The sequence below is a fragment of the Tamandua tetradactyla genome, chromosome 8, assembly GCF_023851605.1.
Source record: "Tamandua tetradactyla isolate mTamTet1 chromosome 8, mTamTet1.pri, whole genome shotgun sequence".
In the NCBI taxonomy this organism is placed as follows: domain Eukaryota; kingdom Metazoa; phylum Chordata; class Mammalia; order Pilosa; family Myrmecophagidae; genus Tamandua; species Tamandua tetradactyla.
This window is the reverse complement of record NC_135334.1, coordinates 1,493,699-1,518,461: the sequence shown is the minus strand read 5'-3', so window position 1 is coordinate 1,518,461 and position 24,763 is coordinate 1,493,699. Positions and strand designations below refer to the sequence as shown.

General features: G+C 44.4%; 1 protein-coding gene across 13 annotated transcripts in view; it reads left to right on the top strand.

Moving 5' to 3' along the window:
- Positions 1-213: 213 nt before the first annotated feature.
- Positions 214-24,763, top strand: part of GLB1L3 (galactosidase beta 1 like 3) — a 45,582-nt gene continuing 21,032 nt past the window's right edge. For 2 of the 13 annotated variants that reach the window (XM_077112383.1, XM_077112381.1), the window contains exons 1-16: positions 732-1,042; positions 1,191-1,304; positions 1,434-1,646; positions 7,121-7,189; positions 7,790-7,885; positions 9,112-9,220; positions 10,660-10,752; positions 12,601-12,682; positions 13,651-13,715; positions 18,717-18,801; positions 19,058-19,195; positions 19,850-19,930; positions 20,590-20,696; positions 21,532-21,672; positions 22,805-22,876; positions 24,564-24,642. In XM_077112383.1, coding sequence (XP_076968498.1) covers positions 891-1,042; positions 1,191-1,304; positions 1,434-1,646; positions 7,121-7,189; positions 7,790-7,885; positions 9,112-9,220; positions 10,660-10,752; positions 12,601-12,682; positions 13,651-13,715; positions 18,717-18,801; positions 19,058-19,195; positions 19,850-19,930; positions 20,590-20,696; positions 21,532-21,672; positions 22,805-22,876; positions 24,564-24,642 — 1,696 coding nt within the window. In that variant the 5' untranslated portion in view covers positions 732-890. Of the gene's footprint in view, positions 629-730; positions 1,043-1,190; positions 1,305-1,433; positions 1,647-7,120; positions 7,190-7,789; positions 7,886-9,111; positions 9,221-10,659; positions 10,753-12,600; positions 12,683-13,650; positions 13,716-18,716; positions 18,802-19,057; positions 19,196-19,849; positions 19,931-20,589; positions 20,697-21,531; positions 21,673-22,804; positions 22,877-24,563; positions 24,643-24,763 lie in introns of those variants that run through there. The other 11 variants (XR_013156435.1, XR_013156434.1, XM_077112379.1 and 8 more) reach the window with 10 other exon arrangements.

Here is a 24,763-nt window from a genome sequence, read left to right as displayed (position 1 = left end):
GTCCTTGAAGGCAGAGCATTTGCGTCCTTCACAGTCATCCCCCCACCCACTGCGTGCTGAACACAGTGGCCTCGGACAGTCCGCGGAAGGCACGAAACTGAGGATGCCCAGCCGCAGCCCACGGAGGTGCTCCGCAACCCCCCCCTCCTTTCCTGCGGCTGCCCACCCACAGCGTCCGAGGTTCAAGGTCAGGGCGGACCCTCCTGTCCCTTCCCATAGCCGGGGGAGGTCTGTGGCGAGGCCGGGGTTCCTGGCGCCAGCTCTTCTCGCATCCGGGCTCCTCGCCGCCTCCGCTCCAGTTCGCTAGGCGCGATCCAGCCGTCCCGCGACCCTGACGGCCCGCGCACCTCGGAGGCGAGCGCGGGGGACCCCGGGGCGCCCACCTCGGACCTTGGGGCCAGCGCGTGCGACCTCGCCAGCAGCGGGACCTCGGGGGCAGCGGCGAGAACCTCTGGGGCGAGCGCGCCGGACCCCGCTAGTACCCGGACCTGCCGATCCATTGGGCCCCTGCGCGTCCCGGCACCGACTCCGACCCGGCCCCGCCCGGGAGCTCTGACAGACGGCGGGACAGCTGCGTGCGAGCCTGCGCTCCCTTTCTGGCGGCCATGCGCTCCCGGCTGCAGCTCAGGTGACGAGCTCGCGGCCTTTGTGCGTCCTGGTTCGGGGCTTCCCGGGCATTTACTTGCGGCTACTCCTATAGCCTCCACCCCCTACCCCGCCCCACGTCCCTCTGTCGTCAGCAGGCGCGGGCCCTGGGCACGGTGCCTGAACCTGGGGGCAGTAGCGGGCCCCCAGAGCTGTGACATCCGTCTGGGCCTCACCCGAGCCAGAGACTTTCCTCCCGTTCAAGTCTCCCCGCTCTCTACTCTTTCACTGCGGATTCCTGGTCGATGCCCCTCGGCCCTGGGGAGGAAGAGCCTGGACGGTTGTCAACGAGACCCCCTCCCACCCCAGGCCCGTCCCCGCCCGCGGCTTCCAGGGTGGACAGTCTACCGGTAGCTTTCTCCCCTGCTGCAGGCGCCCCAGCTCTGCCCCCCAGGAGGTGAGGGGTGGGGGGGTACTCTGGGGGGTGAGGAAACCTGTCTGCAGTGGCGCCTTCTCTACATCTCGCTCCTGTGCCTTCCCTCCCGAGATCTCCTCCCAGCCCGCCGAGGCCGGCGCCCCCCAACCCTAAACCTTTCTCTGTTCAGCAGGTTCCTCTCCGTGAAGAGGATGGCGTGTATCTTTTTTCTGCCATTGACCTTATCGGGCTTTGCTCCTAGGGCGAAGCACAAAGCTGGAAGAGTCGCCCAGCAGCAGGCCAGGTTTGCACACACAGGGAGGGATGGGCGCTCAGCTTTCCTGGAGAAAGGAGCATCGAAGTGTGCACGGAGCCCGTGCCGGCCACTCCTTCCTTTTCCTCTAGGATTTCAGCGGTTTTTTTCTCTGGCCAGGTTTGACTGGTCTCATCTGACCCCTCCCACCCTGAAGAACCGGTATTTGGGACTTGAGGTGAAAAGTAGATGCAAGGGTAACCCATACTTCACGCTGGAGGGTGACAAGTTCTTGATTTTCGGGGGCTCCATCCACTACTTCCGGGTGCCCAGGGAATACTGGCGGGACCGCCTGCTGAAGCTGAGGGCCTGCGGCTTCAACACGGTCACCACGTGAGTGCGGGCGGAGGGTCACCCGGCAGGGTGGGGTGGCTTGGGGTGGGGCGCAAAGTAGTAGAAGCCCAGTTTCGTCCAATAGAAGGATTTAGATGTAGATGAGCTTGTTATTTCACATGACCAAATGTGCAGTAACAGAAGGTAACATAGTTTTAGGGCTTAACCAACGGTGAGGCATTTTCTAAGCATCTTCCCAGTCACTCGACTTCATACCTGCCCTGTGAGATGGACAGACACTAGAGCACAGAGAGGTTAATGGACTTGCTCAAGAGGACATTGAGGACCACCCTTGGGGATCTGGCTGCAGATCCCCTGACCTTAGCTGCTGGACTAGGTGTCCTTCCTGTGCTTTACTCCAGATGCGGCTGTGAGCTGTGAATGAGGACAGCTGCGGGAGTTCCACTCAGAATGAGAACACATGTTCAAAGCCAAAGTCATATTTGAATGAGGACCAGGACACTTCCTTCATAACAGACCCATTTTCATTGTGGTTAACTTTAGGGGAATGATGATCCTACATTTTAGGGGGACTGCAGGGAAGATCACCCTTAGTATAGTGATTCTATCATGGTCAGAAGACAGACATTAATTTAGATGTATCCACCACTATAAAATAATACGACGAATTTTAGCTTTTCAATAGACTTTCATATAATATTTATTGCATTCCAGGAAGCCCTAAGCCCCAGATATTATTAATTTTCTCAATCCCCAGAGCAGCCTATGTGGTGAGTAGTGTAATTTATTATCCCCATTTTGCAGGTGAGAAAACTAAGACGAAGGTCAAACAATTCAGCTGTTTAAACTTTATTTAGAGATTGAGGATTGTGTTCATGGGATTTTGCAACAACTTGTAAGGTCTAAATGTCCTTTGCAAGGACATTTTATGGTGCAGAGTATTTTTTCTGTTTCTTGATTATATTTTTGTCACCAGCAATTAGAAAGGCAGTCCTTTGTTTCATTGTTTCATGGTTAAGCAGTGGAATTCTATTAATATCTGGAAAGAATAGAGGCAGTCCTGAGAACTTCAAAACTTACAACATGGGAAGAGAAAGAGCAGAAAGTATTAGCAAAACACCATGGAGCATACAATGTGATATTTTATGTTATGTTAATTCCTAAATATTTAAGTTCCTTTGCCTTTCTGGGCTAATTTAACATTGATTGTAATGGATGATACTCCTAATGTGTTGAATTTTTAAAAAATAAAACACCATCAGCTGTCCTAATAAACCTACATTTCTGAGCAGCCATGTAACAGGAGCACAGAATTGCAAAAATGGTGCACCAGCAACAGAAAGAGAAGCCTCCTTAATATCCTTCCACAGCCCTCTAGTAGCAAAGCTTAGCATCATACTCACTGTTAAGGAGGGGAACCTTAGCTGCCCATTCTGTGATTGCAGAGCAGTTAGTGAAGGGTGAATTTGAAGCTCGCAGGCAATACATCCATAGCTGTTACACCCTATATGCAAAGAGCTTAATCTCGAATGATTACTGAATTGTATTAAAGCCTATTTTCTGCATCTTTTGAGGGAAGCATGTGTCTTTTCTCCACCCTTGTTGAAGGGGTGAATTATTTGACAACTTATCTGATATTCACCCAATTTTACAGTCCTGGACAAAGCTCTATTTTTCTATGAGACATAGAAAAAGCTCTATTTTTCTATGAGACATGCACATGTTGCATACATACACACACTCAGGTGCACACACACATGTAGATTGCTAGACTTAATTTGTTAGTGTTTTCGTTCAGACACTTCTATTTTTATCTATGTTTATAAGGGAGATTGCTTTACATTTTTTATTTCTATTAGTGTTCTCGTCCAGTTTTGCTATCAATGTTATAATAGCCCAAAAGACTGATTATACTTCTTTTTCTATTCCCTGAAAAAGTTTATTGATTTTTATGTCTGTCTGGAAGTCCACACTGTTTTGAAAAGAAAGAAAAAAAGCAATAGTTTTCAAAGTGCTCTTCGACAAGTAGTTACAGGACAGATCCCAGAGTTTGTCATGGGATATCAGTCTATCATCTCAGATTTTTCCTTTTAGCTGCCCCTAAACATTGGAGGCTAGAAGGAATAAATATTTTTTTTATCATCAAAATCGACTTTTGTGAAAAATAACATATATACAAAAAAGCAATAAATTTCAAAGCACAGAACAACAATTAGTCGTAGAACAGATTTCAAAGTTTGATACAGGTTTTGCTTCTAGCTGCTCTAAGACATTGGAGCCTAAAAGAAGTATCAATATAATGATTCCACCATTATGCTCATTTATTAAACACTACCTTCTCTGTATAACTCCACCATCACCTTTAATCTTTTTCCCACTCTTTAGGGGTATTTGGGCTCTCTTTTGTTACTATTTTCAGGAAATATTCTTTTCCATCCTTTCACTTTCAGCCTAGTAGTTGAATGTAAGGTGAATCTCTTGCAAATAGACTTGCAAATATGGTTGGGTAATGCTTTTTTTTTTCCATTCTGCCAATCTCTGCTTTTTGACTGGAGAATTTAACCCTTTACCATTTGAAGTAGCAACTGATAATGCTGACTTCCTCTGCCTTTTGCTATTCAGTCTTTGTAAGTCATGCCTTTACTGTCCCTCAATTCTTCTATTAATGCCTACTTATATATACATATATTTTTTGTATGCTGTATGGTGGAGTCACATTTCTTTCTTTTCCCATGTGAGTAACCTGTTATTGCAGCATCGTTTGTTGAATTTTTTTGTTTGTTTCTTTGTCTTTTTGTTTGGGAAGTACATAGGGTGGGAATTGAATTCGGGGTTCCCACATGGCAGGCGAGAATTCCACCAATGAACTACCCCCCACCCCCTACTTTCATATTTTTAAAAATTATTTGTAGTGTATCATTTTTATTCACTTCTCATGTCCTTCTGTACATATTTTTCAGATATTTTCTTTGTGGTTACCATGGAACTTAAATTTAACACCTAAATCTATAACAATCATGTTTAATTTGATACCAGCTTAACTTCAGTAGCATACACAAATACTTCCTGTACCCCACTTTTACTATACCTAGTATTTCTTAGAAATTATATCTTTATATATTGTGTGTCCAAAACATAGACTTAACATTTTTATACACTTACATTTCAGAACCTGTAAGAAGTAAAATGTGGATTTATGTACAAAAAAACCTCAACAAAACAATACTGGAATTTATAATGATCCATGTGTTTATGTTTACTGTGGACCCTTATTTCTCTATGCCACTTCAATCCACTGTCCAGTGTCCTTTCCTTTCAGTCCATTTCAGACTCTGTAAAAAGTGGATTTATATACAAAAAAATTTAATAGCACTGGTATTTTAAATTACCCATATATTTTCTTTTACTGTGGATCTTTAGTTCTCTATGCTATTTCGATCCACTGTCTAATGTCCTTTCCTTTTCCAGTCTGAAAAATCCCTTTAGTATTGCCTGTAGGTCAGATCCAGTGAACTCCCTCAGCTTTTGTTTATTTGGGAATATTTTAATCTTTCATTTTTGAAGGGCAGTCTTGTCAGATATAAATTTCTTAATTGACGGTTACTTATTCTAGCACTTTAAATATTTTATCCCACTTCCTTCTTGCCTCCATGGTTTTGATAAGAAATTGGAAGGTAATCTTACTGGGGCTCCCTTCTCCATAACACATACTTTTTCTGTTGCATTTTTCAGAACTCTCTCCTTTTCCTTGGCATTTGATAGTTTACAATATGTGTGGTTGTGGCTCTCTGAGTTTTTTTGTGTTTGGGGTTTGTTGGGATTCTTGAATGTATATTCATGTTTTCCATTATTTGGGAACTTTTCTGCCATTAAAAAAAATTCCTTCAGACTTCCTTCTCTTTTCTTTCCTCCACATTTCCCAAAATGCTTATATTGAAATGCTTGATGTTGTTCCACAGATCTCTATATCTCTGTTCCCCCTTTCATTCATTTTCTTTATGTGCCTCACCCTGAATTATTTCAATTATTGTATGTTCTTGTGTATTGATTCTTTCTTTGCTAGCTCTAATCTGCTGTTACTGTATTCAATTTCAGTATTTCCATTTGGTTCCTCTTTAAAATTTCTACCTCTTTATTGAAATTTTCATATTCCTCATTTATTGTTTTCTTGTTATCCTTTAGTTCTTTCTCCATGTTTTTTTTCCAATTGTTTGAGTATATTGAAGACCACATTTTAAAAAAGACTTTGTGTGGGTATGTCCAAAGTCTGTCTGATATTCTTTTCTGATAGTTTCTGAAATTTATCTTCTTTATCTTGTTTTTGGATGGGCCATCATTTCCTTTTTTGGATGGGCTATCATTTCCTTTTTTCCTTGTTTGTCTTTTGCAATCTTTTTTGCACACTGTACATTTTAATATTTTAGTGTGTTATTGGCAGTCAGTCCTTGAGTTTTCTTTTCCTTAAGCTTACATCTTGCTTGTGATATGACAGAGATTTCCTTGAATACCAGGAGGTAACAAAACCAAGGAAACCAACGCAAAAAACCTCACTTTTCACAGTCTTTGCAAGTTGGCTCTGTTTTGGCTGGTGTTCTCCTTTCAGAATTCTCTCTCCTGTCAAGAAGATCAGCCTGAGGAGAAAGTGTTGTGTACTATATCTTGGGTTTGTCTTCCTGGCCTTAGGAATTCCCCTATTTATAGGAATCCAAATGCTCTCTGTATTCCCTATGAAGTAGACTCCCTCTCCCCTATTTTATGTCTTACAGCTGGTAATCCTTTGCTCCAGGATTGATTTAATTGTTTCTTACCCTGCTTTTGCTGTCCTCAGGCTACCTGCAGGTAAATTCTGGGAGCACGAGCCAAACATGCGTGTCCTGGTTCAGTCTCAGATTGCCACCAGGTGGATTGGCTCCAACATACGAGTACTCCAGTGCACAGAGAGGGGTCAATGTTCTCTTGACCAGGCCTAGAGACCCACGATAGAGGCACCATGTTGGGTGGGGGGAGAGGAGGAACTAGGGTACCACATGTTTCTCCTACTGATTTAATAGTGTGTTTTGTTGATTTGGGACTTGTTCAGCTACTGCAACCCTTTGGCTGTTTTCTGGAGTTTTGTGGAAGATAGCTCTGCCAGTTTTTGATAGTTGTTCAATGATTCTGTGATGGGACAGCATCCTGGCAAATCTTATGCCACCATCTTTGTCATCCCAAAGTTCTTTTAAAGAAAATATCCACAATTTCCAGTTTACTGAAATAAAGATGTCTATAGACATTTTTAGTCTCTAGCTATATTTATATTCTATGTTTTGTTCCTATTATTCTTTACTTGTGCCTTGTTTTCTGTGTGAATGGTTTATGTATTCATTGGTTATTTTATATAACAAGTTTAGGGGGAAGATAGAGTTTGGAGTACAGTAGTCAAAAACTTTTGTCTGGCTTAGGGTTGAGACTGATGTAGGAATTTGGAGGAAAGAAATAAGATGCTTATTCTATTTTTCTCTTCTCTAATTCAGCTATGTTCCGTGGAACCTCCATGAGCCAGAAAGAGGCAAATTCGACTTCTCTGGGAACCTGGATCTGGAGTATGTGCTGGTGCTGCTTCCTTGTTCGGACCCTGGGGTGGGAAGCGGAGGCAGCTTTCTGCTTTGAGAACCACAGAGAGATCAGAGTGTTCTGACTGTTGGCTCTCAGGACAGGCTGGAAGGCTCTGCACTCAGTCCCACACACCCCCTAGCCGTAAGCTGGCTCCTCCCTGTGGGGGCTGGACTGTCTTCTCTGTGCCCAGACTCGTCACTGCAGCTGAGAAGCTGCTCGTTCCCAGGATTCGGCCCCACCTTGAGGAGGTCCTTCTCGCGGTGGGTTAGCAAAGCCGTAGGGGTCACACTCACTGTTAGGGTGACTTGGGCACCCTCATAGACAGCCCAAAGGTCCCCGGAAGACTCCTTATGCTGGGAGTTAGTGGAAACCCAGCCCCAGGCCTCTCTGGCTTCTGACCTGTGGGCTCTCTGCCTTGTTGGTGGGAGGGCCTGCAGCTTTCCTCTCCTCACCCCAGTCTCCCTGACTGAGCGAGGAGGGTGGGGAGAAGAGCTGAGTGCCTTGCTGGGCTCCCTTCCCATGCCCGCCCTGGCTTAGCACCCTGGCCTTGGCTCTGGGCTGACACTATGGCCTTGGTCTCTCTCCAGGGCCTTCATCCTGCTGGCTGCCGAGGTTGGGCTGTGGGTGATCCTGCGTCCAGGCCCCTACATCTGCAGTGAGATCGACCTGGGGGGCCTGCCCAGGTAAGCAGGCTGAGAAGAGTCCAGAGTTGTGGTTGTAGTAAAATAGTTTTCTTTAGCTTAAGTAAAACTTCAATCTAATAAAACCAATCATCATTTATTGAGTACACCCTCCTCTTGCTTCATGCTGAGTACTTGACTCTGTCACCTGACGGAACGCTTGTGTGAATGTCCTGAGGGTGCTAACGCAGTCCTTGTCTTACAGACCAGGACCATGGATCACGGTGTTGGCATGTGGCCGTGGGTGTGAGTGGGGAGAGAAATGGCATTGCGGTGGCCTGAGTTCCTTTCTCTGCAGAGGGAGCTCTGCTTCCTTTGTTCTTCTCAAGTGGTGGAAGAAAGGGAAGCAAAGGCTTTAGAGATGGAAAGGCTTGTTCTGATGACTTCTGCTCCATTCAGTACACTTTTCTCTTTATTTTGTTAGTGGAGGGCCATGTTCTCCCTCGCACTGAGCACTCCTGGCTCCCCTTCATTCCATCCCGTCCTCTTTGTCCTATTCTCTTGTCTGTGTGCTGATTCTCAGCTCAGACTAGGTGAGCATCCATCAATCTGTTTCTATTGCCTTTCTGAACCAAGAACCCCATTCAGCCCAGACCTGACTCTGTGAAAGCACTTGGGTCCCTAGAGTCAGACCAAGGTCTTTGCTTTCCTGCAAGATGAGCTCGTCCTCCCATCCCAGTTCTGGAGCAGAGCAGAGGAGGGCCTCTCAGAGAGAAGTAGGGCCTTAGAGAAGAAGTGCCTTCCCATTGGCTTGGATGCCTCACCCTGTGCCCTCCTGGAGACATGGGCATGTGGTCACTGGCTCCAGGTTCTCTTTCCTTGAGGACATGTGACTCAGTGCCTAAAGTGCAGAGGCTATGCTCAGTGAAGATGCTTCTCATGAACTGAAGGGAGGTGTCTGATGGGACACAGCTTCCATTGATGTGGGCCTGCAGTGGAGTCAGAGCAGAAGGAAAAGCACTGCCTATCTCCTAAAGGGTCCTGGAGAGGTAAACCTGTCTTTTAAATCCCACTAGTCTGTTGGAAAGATCCAAAGAGCTTCATCCTGCTGGTTTCTAAGGTCAAGTCTCGATTTCTGTTTCAAGAATCTCATGGGACCCTGGGTCACGGCATGAGGGCAGAAGAAGTAAATCTCGGCAGGCGGGAGCTCTGCGGAGGGGCTGGCTGCTGGTCAGATCTTTGGTGCTGCCCTCCAGTCTCTAACTCTGAGTCTGCCCCTTTTCCCCCAGCTGGTTACTGCAGGACCCTACGATGAAATTGAGAACAACCCACAAGGGCTTCGTTAAAGCGGTTGATAACTATTTTGACCATCTGATTCCCAGGGTGGTCCCCCTCCAGGTAGAGTCACATTACTTTTTTCTTCTCTCTTGACATTTGCTGGAGCAAGTAGCCTGTTCTGGCTCATTTGTGGCATAGGATGTCCGACTCCATTAGAACAGAGGCTGACGTTTGCTGCTGCTTTGAATTCTAACCTCCATCTTACCACAGAAGCTTCTCTGTGTTCCAGCGTGGGGCAGGGGGTCTCATCTGCTCTGCTAGCTTAGGACTTGTTTTCATTCTTCTGGATGTGCTTGATGTGCGCGAAGCTTGCTGATCTTCATGCTGTTTAGTTCTTTTCTTAAATAGTATTTATTGTTTTAAACACTTAAAACTTGTACTTAGTAAAACCCTCAAAATGTACAAAAGAATTTATGGTGAAGTAGAAATCCTCCCTCTATCCAGTCCCAAAGCCACTCATTTGCCTTCACAGGAGGCGACCCCCTTTACCAGATTTTTGTGTGTATTTCCAGAGATTTTTCCACGCACATGGAAGCAAATTAGTTTATAATAATAATAATCACGTTAAGGTAGAAGGAGAATAACTTCTTAAAGAGATGGTGAGAGAACTGAAAAAAAGGCTATGACAGTCAGAGAGCTAGGAGGGAGCCCAGGGGAGAAATGTGACTGAGAATGAAGAGACAGGAATCCAGAAGGAGGGGACGCACTTGAGCATGGAATGATATTGGACGACCAAATTAAAAACTGAAAAGTGTTTGCTTTTTACTTTGATGCAAGTGGTGGTGTGATAGGGTAGAAGATTTACCACAGTGGGTTGAAAAATGAGTTCAAAGTGAGAAAACAGAGCCTTGTGAATAGATTGCTGATAACTATTTCAAGAAATTTGACTCTTAAAGAGGAGAGAGGAAATGTCGTGTGGTTGGAGAGGACATTCTTGGAGGAATCCTTTCCTCTCTCTCTGATTCTCTGTCTTTCTCTCTTTTTCTCAATCTCCTTGCCCCCCCCCCCCCATGGCCCCCCGATCTCTGATATGAAGGAGGTTTTGGGCAAGTTTTCTTGATGATGGAAGTCAGTCTGTCTGGGAAGAGGGGTTGAAGGTAGAGATGAGAAGGAGCTGTGGAAAAAGTCCAGTCCCTGAGCAGGGGTGAGAGGCAGTGCCCCCCACCCACAAGTGGTGACATTACTCTAAGACAGAGGGTGAAGGTGGTTCAGATAGGAAGGTGGTTGGGATGGGTATGGGAGCAGGTAGGTCTGAAGGTTTGAGGTTACATGTCTAAGGAGCTAATTAGTGTGAGAACTAGAGGAAACCTATGGGACATGCTTACCTATGAGGTCCCAGGTAAGATAGGACTCCGGCAGCCATTTAAGCCTCCGGGGAGAGAGAGTGCCAAAACGGTAAGGCAGCCACACCAAGACTGTTATTTTTAGCAGCAAATCCAGAACCTCTAGGTTTTTACCACCAGAAGGCCACTCTCAAATCCTCATGGTTTGTTTGTCAGTATCTCCAGGGCGGCCCAATCATTGCAGTGCAGGTAGAGAATGAATACGGTTCTTACAATATGGATGAAGAGTACATGCCGTATGTTCGAAAGGTAAGGAGCGTGGGGTTTGTCTCCAGATTGACATGCTGCCTTCCTCAATCCATCTCTTTTCCCAGCACACACTTTCTGGGTCCCGGCTGTTTGTGTGACGCTATGCTGAAACACTATGGAATAGGAGATCACATAGTGTCGAGCTCAGTTTCTCTGTAGCTTTGCAACATAGCTAAGGAGATGGAGATGGACTCAACTTTTTTATTATGAGACTAAATGTGGTGTTGCAAGGGTCCTCATTTCTGCTACTGTATGTTGGTGAAGGTACATCACTAGTAACTAATGCTCTGAGAACTTACTGATGAGAACTGCCATTAGCATTAATGCAGCGTCTTCCATGCCTTTTACTCCTGCACATGAGGATGTCTCTGGCCAAGGTAGACTGTGGTCCTCTTTGGCGTCCTATTGGCAGGTCAGGGGCCTCCCTGCCCCTGAGTCCCTCCTCACCAAGCCGATGAGAGTCCAAACTGAACTGGAATCCTTACTCAGGTGGCTGAGCAGGATACAGGGGCCACAATCTGGCCTGACCCCTCATGGCCTCCAGCCTGATCCACTCAACTCTGGGTTCAGTGGTCCAAAGAGCAATTGGAGGTGGTCTGCTGGGCAAGGAGTGGTTGAGTGAGAAGAGAAGGGCAGGGCTGGGCTCTGTCACCATGGCTGGATTCTCACCTGCAGCTGTGGCTTCTGGAGTGGGACAAGATCCGTGAGCCCTGAATTTTCTCTAAAACCGACACTACCCCTTTCAATCAATCTTCTTCAGCTAAGGAGTAAGCCATTTAAGTCCCCTAAGGAGAGAGAGTGCCAAAACTGTAAGGCAACTGCACCAAGATTGTTATTTTTAGCAGCAAATCAAGACTCTAGGCTGTTGCCAGCAGACCCAAACCCAGATATGGGTAAGGAGAGTTGATCCACGAACATGTAAAACATACAGACAGGCACTTCTCGCTCTCTGGTCACCTGTTGGCCACCTATGTCCTTCACAAATGCTGTTTTCAAAGCAGAAATTTCTCTACCTTCCCTGCAGCTGCGATATACTTCATTTCCTTTGATAGTTGGTGTCTGGGTTTGACCCAAGTTTTGTGCATTTTATCTCTGGTCTGTCTTTTTTCTTTTCATTGGTTATCACTTCTTCATTGTAATTACAGTGTGCCAGCAGAAGGGACAGGACCCCTGTTTAAAGTATCTAACTAAGAAGGTTCCAAGACAGATGTAGTAAGTCCTGTGACTTCTCTGTTGTCCCCACCACTAGCAAGGGGAGCATGCAGCTGCAGTGTCATTGCCCTGACATCATTTAATTGTCTCACGCATGGCTTTGATGACTTTTCTGATCTATTTGTCTTATTCTGGCCACTAGAACATTACTTGCGTTCTTCTTCCTGTTTGAAGGACTGAATGCCTTCTCTCCAGGGCATGGCTTTCCCCCTTCACCCGAGGTGGATGAGCTCATGCTATGCACATAGCTCCGTAACTTTCCCATAACTTCACAGTGTTTAAAGCTGGGAAATTGGTGGAAATGTGCTTGTTAGAAAAAATAATGGCTATTTCTTTGGTCTTTCTTATGACTGCACAGCCTCAGTCTCTCCCTTCCGAGCTCAATATGTCCTGTAAGTCTTTTTCCTCTCATGGGTTTGCTTTCCCTGGAGGCCGTGGCTGTGATTGAGCCACGCTGGGAAAGACAGAGATGGGGGATCCCCCAATGCACTAAACAACAGACAGTCAGAAGCAGGATTTAAACCTTTTTCTCTAGCACATCTGAACCCAGTTGTATTTATTTCTTAAATTCTTTATATTTCATTTTTCCCTTGGGATCGAGAGAGGCAGTTTCATTCTGTTCAGTTTTCTTAACAGGCCCTGCTGAAAAGAGGGATCCGGGAGCTGCTGTTGACCTCAGATAATGAGGACCGTGTTCTAGAAGGCCACGTCAATGGAGGTACAAATCAGGAGGGAGGATAGTTTAAATCTTAAACAAGTCTCAGAGAGAACCAAGTTGTCTCTGATGCCTGTCTCTCTCACATACCTTGAAATGGACCACAGAGATCTGACATTACAATAGATGAGGACTCAGGATCAAAACCGATAATTCACTAGTCAACCCTATCAACTTTCCCTTCTTCCCATCCTCTTTTAAAAAGGCTGTCACACCAGAGGAGTAAGAGATCTCTTCTGTCCTCAGTCTACTCTCCCATCTTCCATAATTTTCCTGTGCTCAGAATCCAGGAGGGTGCTGGGTATGACTTATAATCAGGATCATCTCTGGCGACATTATAGAGCCAGATTCAGAACTAGAGATATGGTGCTGTATGTAGGGAATCTGGCCTCAGCCACGTCTTCATCCTGGGGCCTGCAGCTTGAGAGTTAGTGTGGACATGGCAAAGATGCTAGAGAACAGAGTAGCAGAACAACTCAGAACAGGCTCGTAGTGATGACATTGAGGGAAATGACCAAGGTCATGAGTAGACGATGGGTCCAGAGGAGTGTCTGTCAGGTCATCTTTTGCCCCAGGTGAACTTCTTTTATGTACTGCTGTTCTCTGCGTTTTGGTGCCCTTTACCTGCATTAATATGGCATGGTGGAAAGTGAGCTGAATGAGGGATCAAGAAGTCTGCATTCAGTTGCTAGGCCAGCTCCAGTTATGTGACCTTGGTTTGTTCTACTTCTCTGGGCAAACTGCCTAATTTTAACTGTCCTTCTTTCTCCATGGTGTCCTAGGAAGTGTAAGATGGTGGGACAACTAGGACATCTCTATGTATAGTACAATAAGTGGGGTGTCAGTAGCATGTTATTATTTCACCTTTAAGCACACCTCCTTTCTGTGTGTGGGTGCAGGCCTCCATCCCTTCCCCTGACAACACTTGTAGCAATGCTTTATTATACAGCCTCTCTCCCTTCCCACCATAGCATTGGCCACAGTCAACATGAAGCTACTTCACAGTGATGCTTTCAAAGAGCTCAACAAAGTACAGGTAAGGACATCTTAGGGGTAAAGAGTATTTGACCTTTTGCCCGCCAAGACCTCCCTGGCCTGCACATGGTCTCTGCTGAAAACAAGGAAGTATAACAGGAAGAGGGTATCCCAGCTTCTATCACCTCATAGAGATGGCTGCTTCCCCTGCCCTGGTCTTGCTTAATGAAGGGTGGGTGAATGTTTCTTCAACCTTAAAATATACCCCACAGAGATTGTGTAGTAAAAATTCTATGTACTAAGGTTACTTTGAATAGTTTCTTTATTTTCTTTATTTTACCAACTTGATGTAGTGATAAGTTCATTCACTTAAGGTTCATTTCAGTTCTTAGGTATTGTTCTTCATTATTGTTTTAGTTTATAAGCTGTCAGAATGCAATATACCAGAAACAGAAAGGCTTTTAAAAGAGGGAATTTATTAAGCTGCAAGTTTACAGTTCTAAGGCCATGTAAATGTCCAAATTAAGGTAAGGCTATAAAAATGTTCAAATTAAGGCATCCAGGGGAAGATACCTTGGTTCAAGAAGGCCAGTGATGTTCAGGGTTTCTCCTTCAGCTGGTAAGGCACGTGGTAATGTCTGTTAGCTTTCTCTCCAGGCTTCTTCCATGGCTTCCCAGGGGCTCTATCTGTTCTGTTGATTCTGTCGGTTCTGGTGGCTCTAAAGCTTTTTCCAAAATGGTTCCCTGCTAAAGGGCTCCGGTAAGCAACCCTACCTGGAATGGGTGAGACACGTCTCCATGGAAACCACCTAATCAAAAGGTACCACCCACAATTGGGTGGGTCACATCTCCATGGGAACAATCAAGAAGATCTCACCCAGCAACACTGAATTAGGATTAAAGGAAGTGGCTTTTCTGGAGTACATAATAGCTTCAAACCAGCACAATTTTTATTTTATTTTATTATTTTAATTGAATTTAATATTATTTTTGTGTGTATGTCCTCCCAATGGTTAAGCTTTTAAATGTCTCGAGTGTCTGCTAAGGATGTATTTTGCACTATTGGTCACTGTATTCTCTGTAAGTTTTAATGTCAGTTTAGTTTATTGTGTTCTAATTTTTTATTTCCTAACTGCTTTCTTTTTTGGCTGTTCTGTCAGTCACTGAGAGAGAGTCTTCTGTCAGACCAACTGTTGTTCTTTTGAAGATAATTTTTCCCACTTTGTCTCCTATTAAGAGCTTTTCTGTCTTTGGTTTTCTGCATTTGGACTGTGACTTGTCTATGTGCGTATATCTTTTAATGTACTATTCTTGGGATTTGTTGGGCTTTTTGAATCTGTGTATTCTCAGTTAGTGTCTCTTCAAATATTGCTTCTGCCCTATTGTCTCCCTCCTCTCACTCTGGGATTCCAACTAAAGTTGTTAGACCTTCTCACATATGCTTTGTGACTCTTTAATTAGTTTGTATATTTTTGTCTCCTTGGGCTGCCTTCTGGATACGTTTTTTCTGATCTATGTACAGATTTACTGACTCTCTTTTTGGCTTTATCTAAGATGATATTATGGTTTATCTAGCTCCTTTACTTGTCTTCCATGGGCAGATTTGTCCAAATAACATAGTTCATCATTATTGGAAATCATTTGTCTCATATCTTTAGGTTTTGTTGTTGTTATTTGGTGTGTTCTTTTCAGGGATACAGGTTATGAGTAATGAGAAATTCTTTTCTCTGTCTTTCACATTTCATTCATCCAATATTCTTTCAAATCTTTTCTACTCTATATGTTTATTTCCATTTCATTTAACTTTTCACTACCTTACTTTTCATATTCTTTATGGTATGTATTTTTCCTTTAGTTGCTTCTGGTTTTAACTTAATTTGTTGAGATTGTTGTGTATGTTTTCTGCTTATTTTACAAATTCTTCCAGGTTATATTTTAGCTCCTTATGTTTTCTTACCATTTCTTCCTCAAGCCCTTTTAGTTGTGTTTTATGCTCTTCACTTATATAGGTGATTGCTTCATTGATATTTTAAATTTTGCAAAAAATATATTTAGGCCACAATTTTGACCTGTCCCAAGGAAAGTATTTGTGTGTATTTCTCCTCTATAATTTCTTTACCTGTTTTTTTTCTCCCCTTTTTCTTGTAAATACATTTTACAGACTCTGTTCTTATTCCAATCTTTGATTGAGATGCGTTCTTCTTGCCCCAGATAATTAAGAGAAGTTCATGTGTGAGAGAGCACATGTCTGTGCTTCTGAGCAGCAGTGCAACTTGGTGGCACACTCCTGATGCAGAGATGAATTCTGATTTTTCTCTGCTCACCTCCCTCCTCCTCCTCTGCTGACCCCTCTTCTGGGAAAGTTGAGATTGGCAGGAAAGCTTTGAGATGTTTCACAAGCAAACTTCTTCCTGTAGATAGTTCTAATCTATGATTCCAAGTTTCTGCTACATTGGGCAGAATGTACTTCTTTTCCCAGCCTGTGCACCCCATTCTGTAATTGCAGACTAGAAGTTGTTGGTATTACACTGTAGATTATGCTTCTTACTTGGAAGAAATCTGCGATGCTTATTTTCCTAAACTCTTCAGCATGAAACATCTTCTCTCTGCATTTTTCTATACCCCTCGTAGACTTAGTGTTCTGGTATTCCCTCCTTCTACTACTTTATATCTTGAGGTTTCAGGTGCATCTTAGATTTATGAAGGATGTTGTTTGTTCTATTTCTCATTCCTCATTTTGATGTTGAGGATTTCTGAGAGGAGAACCTCAGGCACTGACAGTATAGTGCCACTTCAAGACCAGAAGTCAGTCTTCCTTCTTAAATATAAACAGAAAACCAGGGATCAACATTCATTTAATTAAAGATACTAATGAGAAAATAATTAAACTACAAATAAAGAAGAGAAAGGAAACCAGGGAATATCGTTGAGGAAACAGAACATACTATAAAAATGCTCCTTAATATGCACAGATAGAGAATTTAAGTTGTTTATCCATGAGGTGAGCAGATTACTAAGAAAAAGCAATAAACAGAAAACCAAAAAGCACTCTTTGAAATTAAAATCTGATATTGAGATTAAAGTTAAATATAAGCGGGTGGTTCAGTGGTAGAATGCTCGCCTTCCATGTGGGAGACCTGGGTTCATTCCCGAACCATGCACCCAAGAAAAAAAATTAAATATGAGTTGGAGGGAAAAGTTGAGGAAATGTTCTAGAAATAGTACAAAAAGCTAACAAGATGTAAAAGGTGAGACAAGGAAAATGTCTTGGTGGGTCAATTCAGGAGGTCCAACATCTTATTAATAGTAGTTTCCAAAGGGGCAACAAAGAACACAGAAAAAAGAAAATTTCAAAGAGGTAACTTAAGAAAATGTGCTGCAACTGAAGACTCTCTCTAGAATGATCGAAAAGACCCACATTATGAAATTAACACCCTGTAGATAGAGAATATGATAGGCTCATATACCAAGCAATGGGTATCAGAAAGGTATAGGGTTTTAAATATCAGCACTGGATGATAGCAAATAACGGAATGTTCCTGTAACTTCCTGAGAATAAGTGAATTTCAATTTAGAATTTTATACCCTGTCTAAATATTAATCAAGTGGAGGACCAAGACATTTTCAGACTACTTAAGAACTTAGAAAATTTATTTCCTGTTCACCATTTCTTTGGAACCACGTGAAGAATGCAGGAAATGAGGGAATAAACCAAGACGAAAGATGTTGGATGCAGGGGACAATGAATCTAACCCCTTGGGTCAGCTAGGGAGAGTGCTGGAGGGGGCAGCTCTTCAGACTTACATTCAGCTGCAGGAACTTTGGGTCCCAGCAGGGTTCCAGGGGCTGAAAGAGTAGTGTTGAGAATGCCAAACAAATGCAAATTGTGGATGCCTGAGATGTCACCTTTTCCTGCAGCCTTGAAAATGCCAGGCTAGAAGTGAAATGCAGGCACCAGGCTGAATTTTAAGAGAAAGAAAGGCCTATGGCTTTAGGCAAGCCTTCATTTAGCTGTTTTGGGAAATATATTGCTTTGGTACATGTTCTTTTAGTTTTAGATAATACACCCTTTGCAAATAAGAAACAGTATGATGTGATGTTTGAGAGTATGGATTCTGAAGTGAGGGTGCCTGGTTGAACATCCCAACTCTGGCTTTTCCTGGCTTTGTGGTCTTGGACAAGTTACCGAAGTTCAATGTCTTCATTTCTAAAAAGGAGACTGATAGCACCTTCCCTGCAGGGTTTTTACACGGAGCAAATTAAATGAAGTACTTAGAACTGTGCCCAACACATAAGCATTGGTCAAGTTGAATGTGGTTGTCATTATTTTATATAAATAAAATAAGTAATCTATAAACACATGACATTTATAGATTATTTGCAAAAATATACAAGGGAAGCACCATTAGAAATAGAAAAGAAATTAATAGAAACACAACTGCAGTGGACACTCCAACACGTATGATATGGAATAAAATGAAATAGAGAAACAGAGAAAATGCAGTATATAATAGACAACTTAACCCAGTGGCTCACAGGTTAGGCTCAGACCCGGATTGAATCTTGATTCTGCCTTGACTGGGTAGACATCCTGCAGGCCTTAAATGAAGTGAGTGCCACCTGGTCCTGGAATGGGCGTGGCAAACAGAGAGATGGGGGAGAAGGCTTAGATCATGGGGTAGAGATTCCCTCATGGAGCCTTAGTTCCTGTAGAAGGAATTTCAGTGAACTTTTGAACCCAATTCTTTCAGGCCAGCCTCAGAAAGGTAAGGCTGAAATGACTGTGATGCTATCAAGGCATTCAAGGGAAGCACAAAAGCTAGGAGTCTAGAGGCCAGGCTTGTCAAGGAGGGGTGGTATAACCAGAGATATGCATGATGGCATGGAGGGAAGTGGGAGGGCGAATAACGAATTTTGGGTCAAAAGGGCAAGTGCTAAGTTGGGAAAGAGTTGGAAAGCCCATGCTCTTCAAATTCTCATTGGTTGGGTTCAGTTTTTCTGATATGTCTTTTTGTTTCTCACCTGGCTACCAGATTTAGTATTTGTTTTAATCTGTTTCTAGAAGAATATGCCTATTATGGTTATGGAATTCTGGGTCGGTTGGTTCGACACATGGGGAAGTAAGCACTTAACTAGGAAGGCGGAAGGTAAGTATTTTGCAGTTTTTGCCCTGAGATAGACCTGAGCCATGGCTCATTCACACGTTTCTCTGATAATTATCCCTGGGAAAAACCATTAAATGGAGGTTCTTGGTGTGATAGGGCTTGGCCTTCTTATATAGTTTTAGTCCCTTGCCCCCATTTCCTGGTTGGAAACAGTGGAGTTTGGATGAAAAAACAGTTGTTTGTGGGGAGGGGTTGGGAGTTTCTCCTCGTAAGTTTTAATTTTCTCCTCCTTCCACAGAGGTTGAACAAACTGTGTCTGGATTTATCAAAGCTGAGATCTCCTTCAACACATATATGTTCCATGGTGGGACCAACTTTGGTTTCATGAACGGGGCCACCCACTTTGAGAAGCACAGAGGTGTTGTCACCAGCTATGGCAAGTACTTACTGGCCATCACCTCCCTGGCACAGGTGGTATGGAGCTTTCTGGAGGAGGCTCTAGCAGCATGTTCTGGCATCTTTGGGTTCTTCACCAATGTTGCATCCTGGGGTTTGGAAGATTTTTGTATTGATTTCCCTTTCTTTTGTGAACTGGATGCCCCAGTAGCCTGCCATTTACAATACATGGGGCTGCCTAGGACATTCTGCTTTTCTCCTCTGGCACATCAGTTTCTAGTCTTGAGTTGGTCACTTTTTACATTCCAGTGGAGACAGGATATAGTGGTGATTGTGTATGGGCCCAGATTGGCACAGCTGGGCAATCCAGCTGGAGGAAAGAAGTGAGTGTGATTAGAAAGTGAAGTGAAAGGATGAGCCTGGTCTCATAGCGTCCTCAGGTCCCAGCAAGGGTTGAAGGAAGCATTCCTGGAGGGGCTTTCCAGCTTGCACCCCAACCTGGGATGCAGAATTCCCAGAAGGGAGGTGAAAGGTGGGGCTCCTTCTGGTCTAAACTGTGCCAGAAGTGCTTGTCTCCCAAGGTGTGAGGTGCTGTCCTGCTGCCCAGTTCCAGAGCTTCCCGTGGCTCTCTGCCATGGCAGGAACTGCTGTGGAGGACTGGGGGGCCAGTGACAGGTCCCTGGGTGTCTTACAGACTACGATGCTGTCCTGACAGAGGCCGGGGACTACACGCAAAAATACTTCAAGCTTCAAAAACTCCTTGGATCTGTCTTAGGTACTTGGTGGCCATGTACATGGCTCCTCAAAAGGGGTCTATGTTGCATGGAAGGGTGAGGAAAGGGGAAGATATAATAGCAGGCTTAAGAGCACAGTGACTTGAGTTCAAAGTGTTTTTCCCCCTTAAATGCTGCGTGGTTTTACATAAGTGGGATTAAGTTCTCTCAGCCTCAGTTTCTCCTGAGGCATGAAGATAATAATATGCACCTCCTAAGGTGAAAGGAAGAGTATGTTACTGTCTGCAAGATTCCAGGTACAGCATGTGATATGGCATGCAACAACAAAATCATTCTGTTTAATTTTATGTATTCAAATAAAACTAATTCACCATGTACTATGTGTTAGAAATTGGGTAAACAGAAATGTTGCCAAAAGTTATAGGGCAGAAGTTTTGCTCACGAGGAGGCCTTGTCTGTGAGTAAAACCAGCATAACCCCTTCAGGTGTCTGTCTCTCTCCGGTATCTATGGTGATGGAAAGGTACCACCTTAGTTATTGCCTGTCTGTCGTCACCCTTGGAGAGGGAGCCCTGTGTCCCAGGAGAGGCACTTTTTTCCCTTTGCTCTGGGACATGGAGTTCATGGATAGGAATGGGAGGCTTGGCGGAGAGATGGTGACTGTTTCACACACTTTTCACCCATCTCTGTTGTCATTGCAGCCCTTCCGCTGCCCGACTTGCCTCACCCTCTTCTCAAGGCTGTGTACCCTCCAGTGAAACCAGTGCTCTATCTGCCGCTGTGGGACGTCCTGCAGTCCTTAAATGAAGTGAGTGCCACCTGGGCCTGGAATGGGCATGGCAAACAGAGAGATGGGGGAGAAGGCTTAGACCATGGGGTAGAGATTCCCTCAAGAAACTTTATTGAGGAGTATGAAAACTACCCCTCTGCATTTTTGTCCATATTCAGAATGTGGGGCAAGAACTACAAGTTCTTTCAGAGTGGATGGTGAAGAGGGTTGAACTTGAAGAGTAGGTAGGGAGGTAGCAGGGCATTAGAGAAGCCCATTTCCCAGCTCAGGTAAACTGAAGCTCTACCATTGGGGTGAATGTTGTTGTGTGGGACTGAATGGTCCATGCGGAAAGGCTACTGAGCTAGGAGCCCATGAAACTGAGTTCTGTCTTCACTTCAACAACAATTGGGCCAAACCACTGAACCTCTGTTGTCTCCTGCTTCCCCTTGTCCTGTTTTGAAAAAAAAGGTGAAAATTGTCTGAAAAATGTAACTCTTGGATTCACATTGGTTTCACTTCCTCTATTACTGCTTTAGATATAGATGCTAATTAAACATTTATCTAGTGAATTGAATTATGTGTCCCTAGACTCCAGGTATCTTAGCATATGATTCATTTACTCTGTTTGCCAAGTCTCGTGATTGCAACAGTTGGTCCCCCTTCACTATTCCCTCACCATCCACCTAGTTTCCTACTTAGTTGAGACATAAAACACAGGAGCATTATTACATAACATTTGTTTTAGTATTTCCCATCCAAAGAACTCTTGGGGACCATTAAGTGGTACAATAAAAAGTGACAAGTGTTTTGGAAAGAAGATGTTGGACTTCTCATCTCTCTGTCTCCTGTTCCTGCCAATTTTCCTTTCCAGATCGTCAAATCTAATGTACCAGTCAACATGGAGAATCTTCCTATAAACCAAGGAAGTGGTCAGTCCTATGGCTTCATCCTTTATGAAACGTCCATCTGCTCTGGAGGTCTTCTCCATGTTCGTGCTCATGATACAGCCCAGGTAGGGGTCAGCAGGCTGTCTGGTGGTATGCAAAATTTTAGCCTCACTCTGCTGCTACAAAGGGTTTTTCGTAACTGGTCAACTTTATTATTTGATAGTATCTTTAAGCACTTTCTATATGCTAGCATGAGGAATACAAAGTAAGCCAAGAAGGCGTACTTTCAGATTGATCATTGCCTAAGTCTGATTGATAATCTATGTCAGTAGGCAATGCCAGTGTCCTAAGTGCTATGACAGGAAGAACTGGAGACTACGGGCACCCGAGTGAGTTCCTAACCCGAGTTCAGGGTTAGGACAGGCTTAACTTTGACATCCTGCCTCCATGGACACCTGATGATAAGCCAGAGTTGGAGAAGTGAAGAAAGCGAGGAAGCGTATTCCCAGCAGGTGAACACTGTGAAGCCTTAGCTGAAACAAAGAGCGTGGCTGGTTCATGGGCCTGGAATAAGTTGGTGGTGACTGGCACTTGGAATGCAGAGGGAAAAGGAGCTCTGGTTGAGGCTCCATGGCCAAACACATCTCAACACTGTGAGACTGGCCAATAGTCAAGGAGCCTCTGCTCATGCACTGCCAGCAAACCCATCCGTCAGTGATCATGCTCACCAACAGAAATGGCAGAAGCAGCAAAATGTAGTGCCTGCCTAACTTTTGCCTTTAAAATGCCCCACATGCCCGTCTGATGAGACAGCATGAAGTTCTGGGAAGTCTAAATGTGGTTTTCAGTACCCCAGTCTCTGCAGACACGGTGTCTCATGCTGAGGGCCAGTCCACTCCATTCATATTTCACATCATGCAGGTGGGAGTCCTAAGTGTCACACCCTTCCCCATCTGGGTCTATCTTTTATTCTTTCTTTTCTTCCTTTGTCTTTAGGGCCAGCACAGCCTTTGAACTTGAGACAGTAATCTCAGTTCCTGACCGGACTGAGTATAATGGGAAGTCAACCATTAGTCCCATCTTTGTGTTGACTTTAATGAGAGTCCATGATCATGGTCTCCTGGTCAGCCATTAGCTGTCTGCGAACACCAGGAGTAGTCACTCCCTTCTGCCTAAACCGGAACCTCCCTCCTTTCTTTCCTTGGGGAGAGAGGGAGTGGAGGGGCTATCAGTCTCAGTTTGGCTCTTCTTTTGCAGGTGTTTTTGAATGAGACAATTATAGGCGTTCTGAAGGATAATAGTAGGCTCTTGCACATTCCCAATTTCAGGGTAAGTTATTCAAGAGTCTGGGTGCTGCTCTTGACCTCTGCACAGATACATGTGCACCAGGTACTGATGTGAAAAATCCCTTTTCTCAATCACTACCCTTTTGTACAGCTCCTTATTTATGGTCTTAGCAGAAAGTGTATAGGGATATAAATGTATTGCATTCTCCAGGCCTGGGCGCATCAGGAGTTGCAAGATAGACTGAGCAGAACTTCCCCATCGGATGTTGTTCTGTTTCAACCATCATTCTCAGTTCTGGTCTGTGCTAAAAGTCTCCCTGCCTTTCCTAATAGAACAAATGGGGGTTGGGGGAGGAGGCATACAGGAACACAGACAGGTCCAGAAGAGCGCTCAAGGATTACAGGGTTCTGAAGCTTCTTAGTCCCTGTTTACTTGTCTTGCATCTTGGGATACAGAGAAAAGACTGGGTTCTATGGTTGTCTTAGTTTGCCAGGCTGCTATGATAAATACCACACAATGGGGTGGTTTAACCACAGAAATGTATTGACTCATGGTTTTGGAGACTAGAAATCTAAAATCAAGCTGTTGGTAGGTGTATTAGTTTGCTAAAGCTGCTGGAATGCAATAAACCAGAAACGAAACAGCTTTATGAAGGGAATTTAATAAGTTACAAGCTTGCAGTTCTAAGGCCATAAATATGTCTGAGAAAGACATATAAGGCATCCAGAGAAAGAGAACTTGGCTCAAGGAAGGCTGATCTGGGAAGGCATGTGGCTGGCATCTGCTGGTCCTTGTTCCCGAGTCATTACTTCCAGTTTCTGATGCCAATGATGTCATCTCTAAGTGTCGATGAGCCTTCACTTAGTTTCTCTGGATTCTGGTTTGCTTAGCACCTCATGGGAAGGTACCTGGTGACCTTTGCTGGGCTCTGCCTGAGTCTGTGTATCTGCTCTCTGTTGACATCTCCAAACATCTGTGTCTCTGTTGGCTTGGAAGCAATTGTTCTCCAGCATCTGCATCTGAGGTTTTTCCAAAATGTTTCCCCTTTTAAAGAACTCTAGTGAACTAATCAATATCCACCTTCAATGGGTGGAGTCACATCTCTACCCAATCAAAAGGCCACACCCACAATTGAGCACCTCATATCTCCATGGTAACAACCCAATCAAAAGGCCACACCCACAATTGAGCGCCTCATATCTCCATGGTAACAATCCAATCAAAAGGCCACACCCACAACTGGGCATGCCACAGCTCCTGAAGATAACCTAATCAAAAGCAAAGAAGCAGCTGCCCCCCACAAGATGGACCAGGATTAAAACACGGCTTTGCTGGGGTACATGTTAGTTTCAATCCAGCCCAGGCAGGAAATGCTTTCTCCCCACAATCTGTGGAGTTCTCATTCTGGCTGGCTGTAATCAGTGGGGTCCCTGGTCTTGCATCAGAGCGTCCTGTCATGTGGCCATCATGTGTCTGCTTTCCCAGTTTTTATTGACTTCCAGCTTCTGGCTTCATCCTCTGACTTTCTCTGACTCTTGGCTTCTGGTTTCTTCTCATATTAAGGCCCCCAGTAATCCCTAACCCTTAATTGGATTAAGGCCCACCCTCTTTCAGGTGGGCTTACACCCACAGGAATGCTGATTAAGAACATGTCTAAATTGGGGTACATAATTCAGTTCACCACAATAGACAGAGCTCTAAGTGGCCCTGACTGGTTTGTTCTGAGCAGGGCTGCCAGCTTCTGAGGATCCTGGTGGAGAATCAAGGACGTGTAAATTTTTCATGGAAAATTCAACAGCAAAGGAAAGGTGGGCTCTAGGCCTGGGAAGCAGGCTGCAACTTCTCTTCACAGTCGCTCAGACCTTTGGGCTGCTGGGGCTATGTTGTGGTTGGGAGGAAAAATAGGGCCCCTGAAGCAATGGATATCTG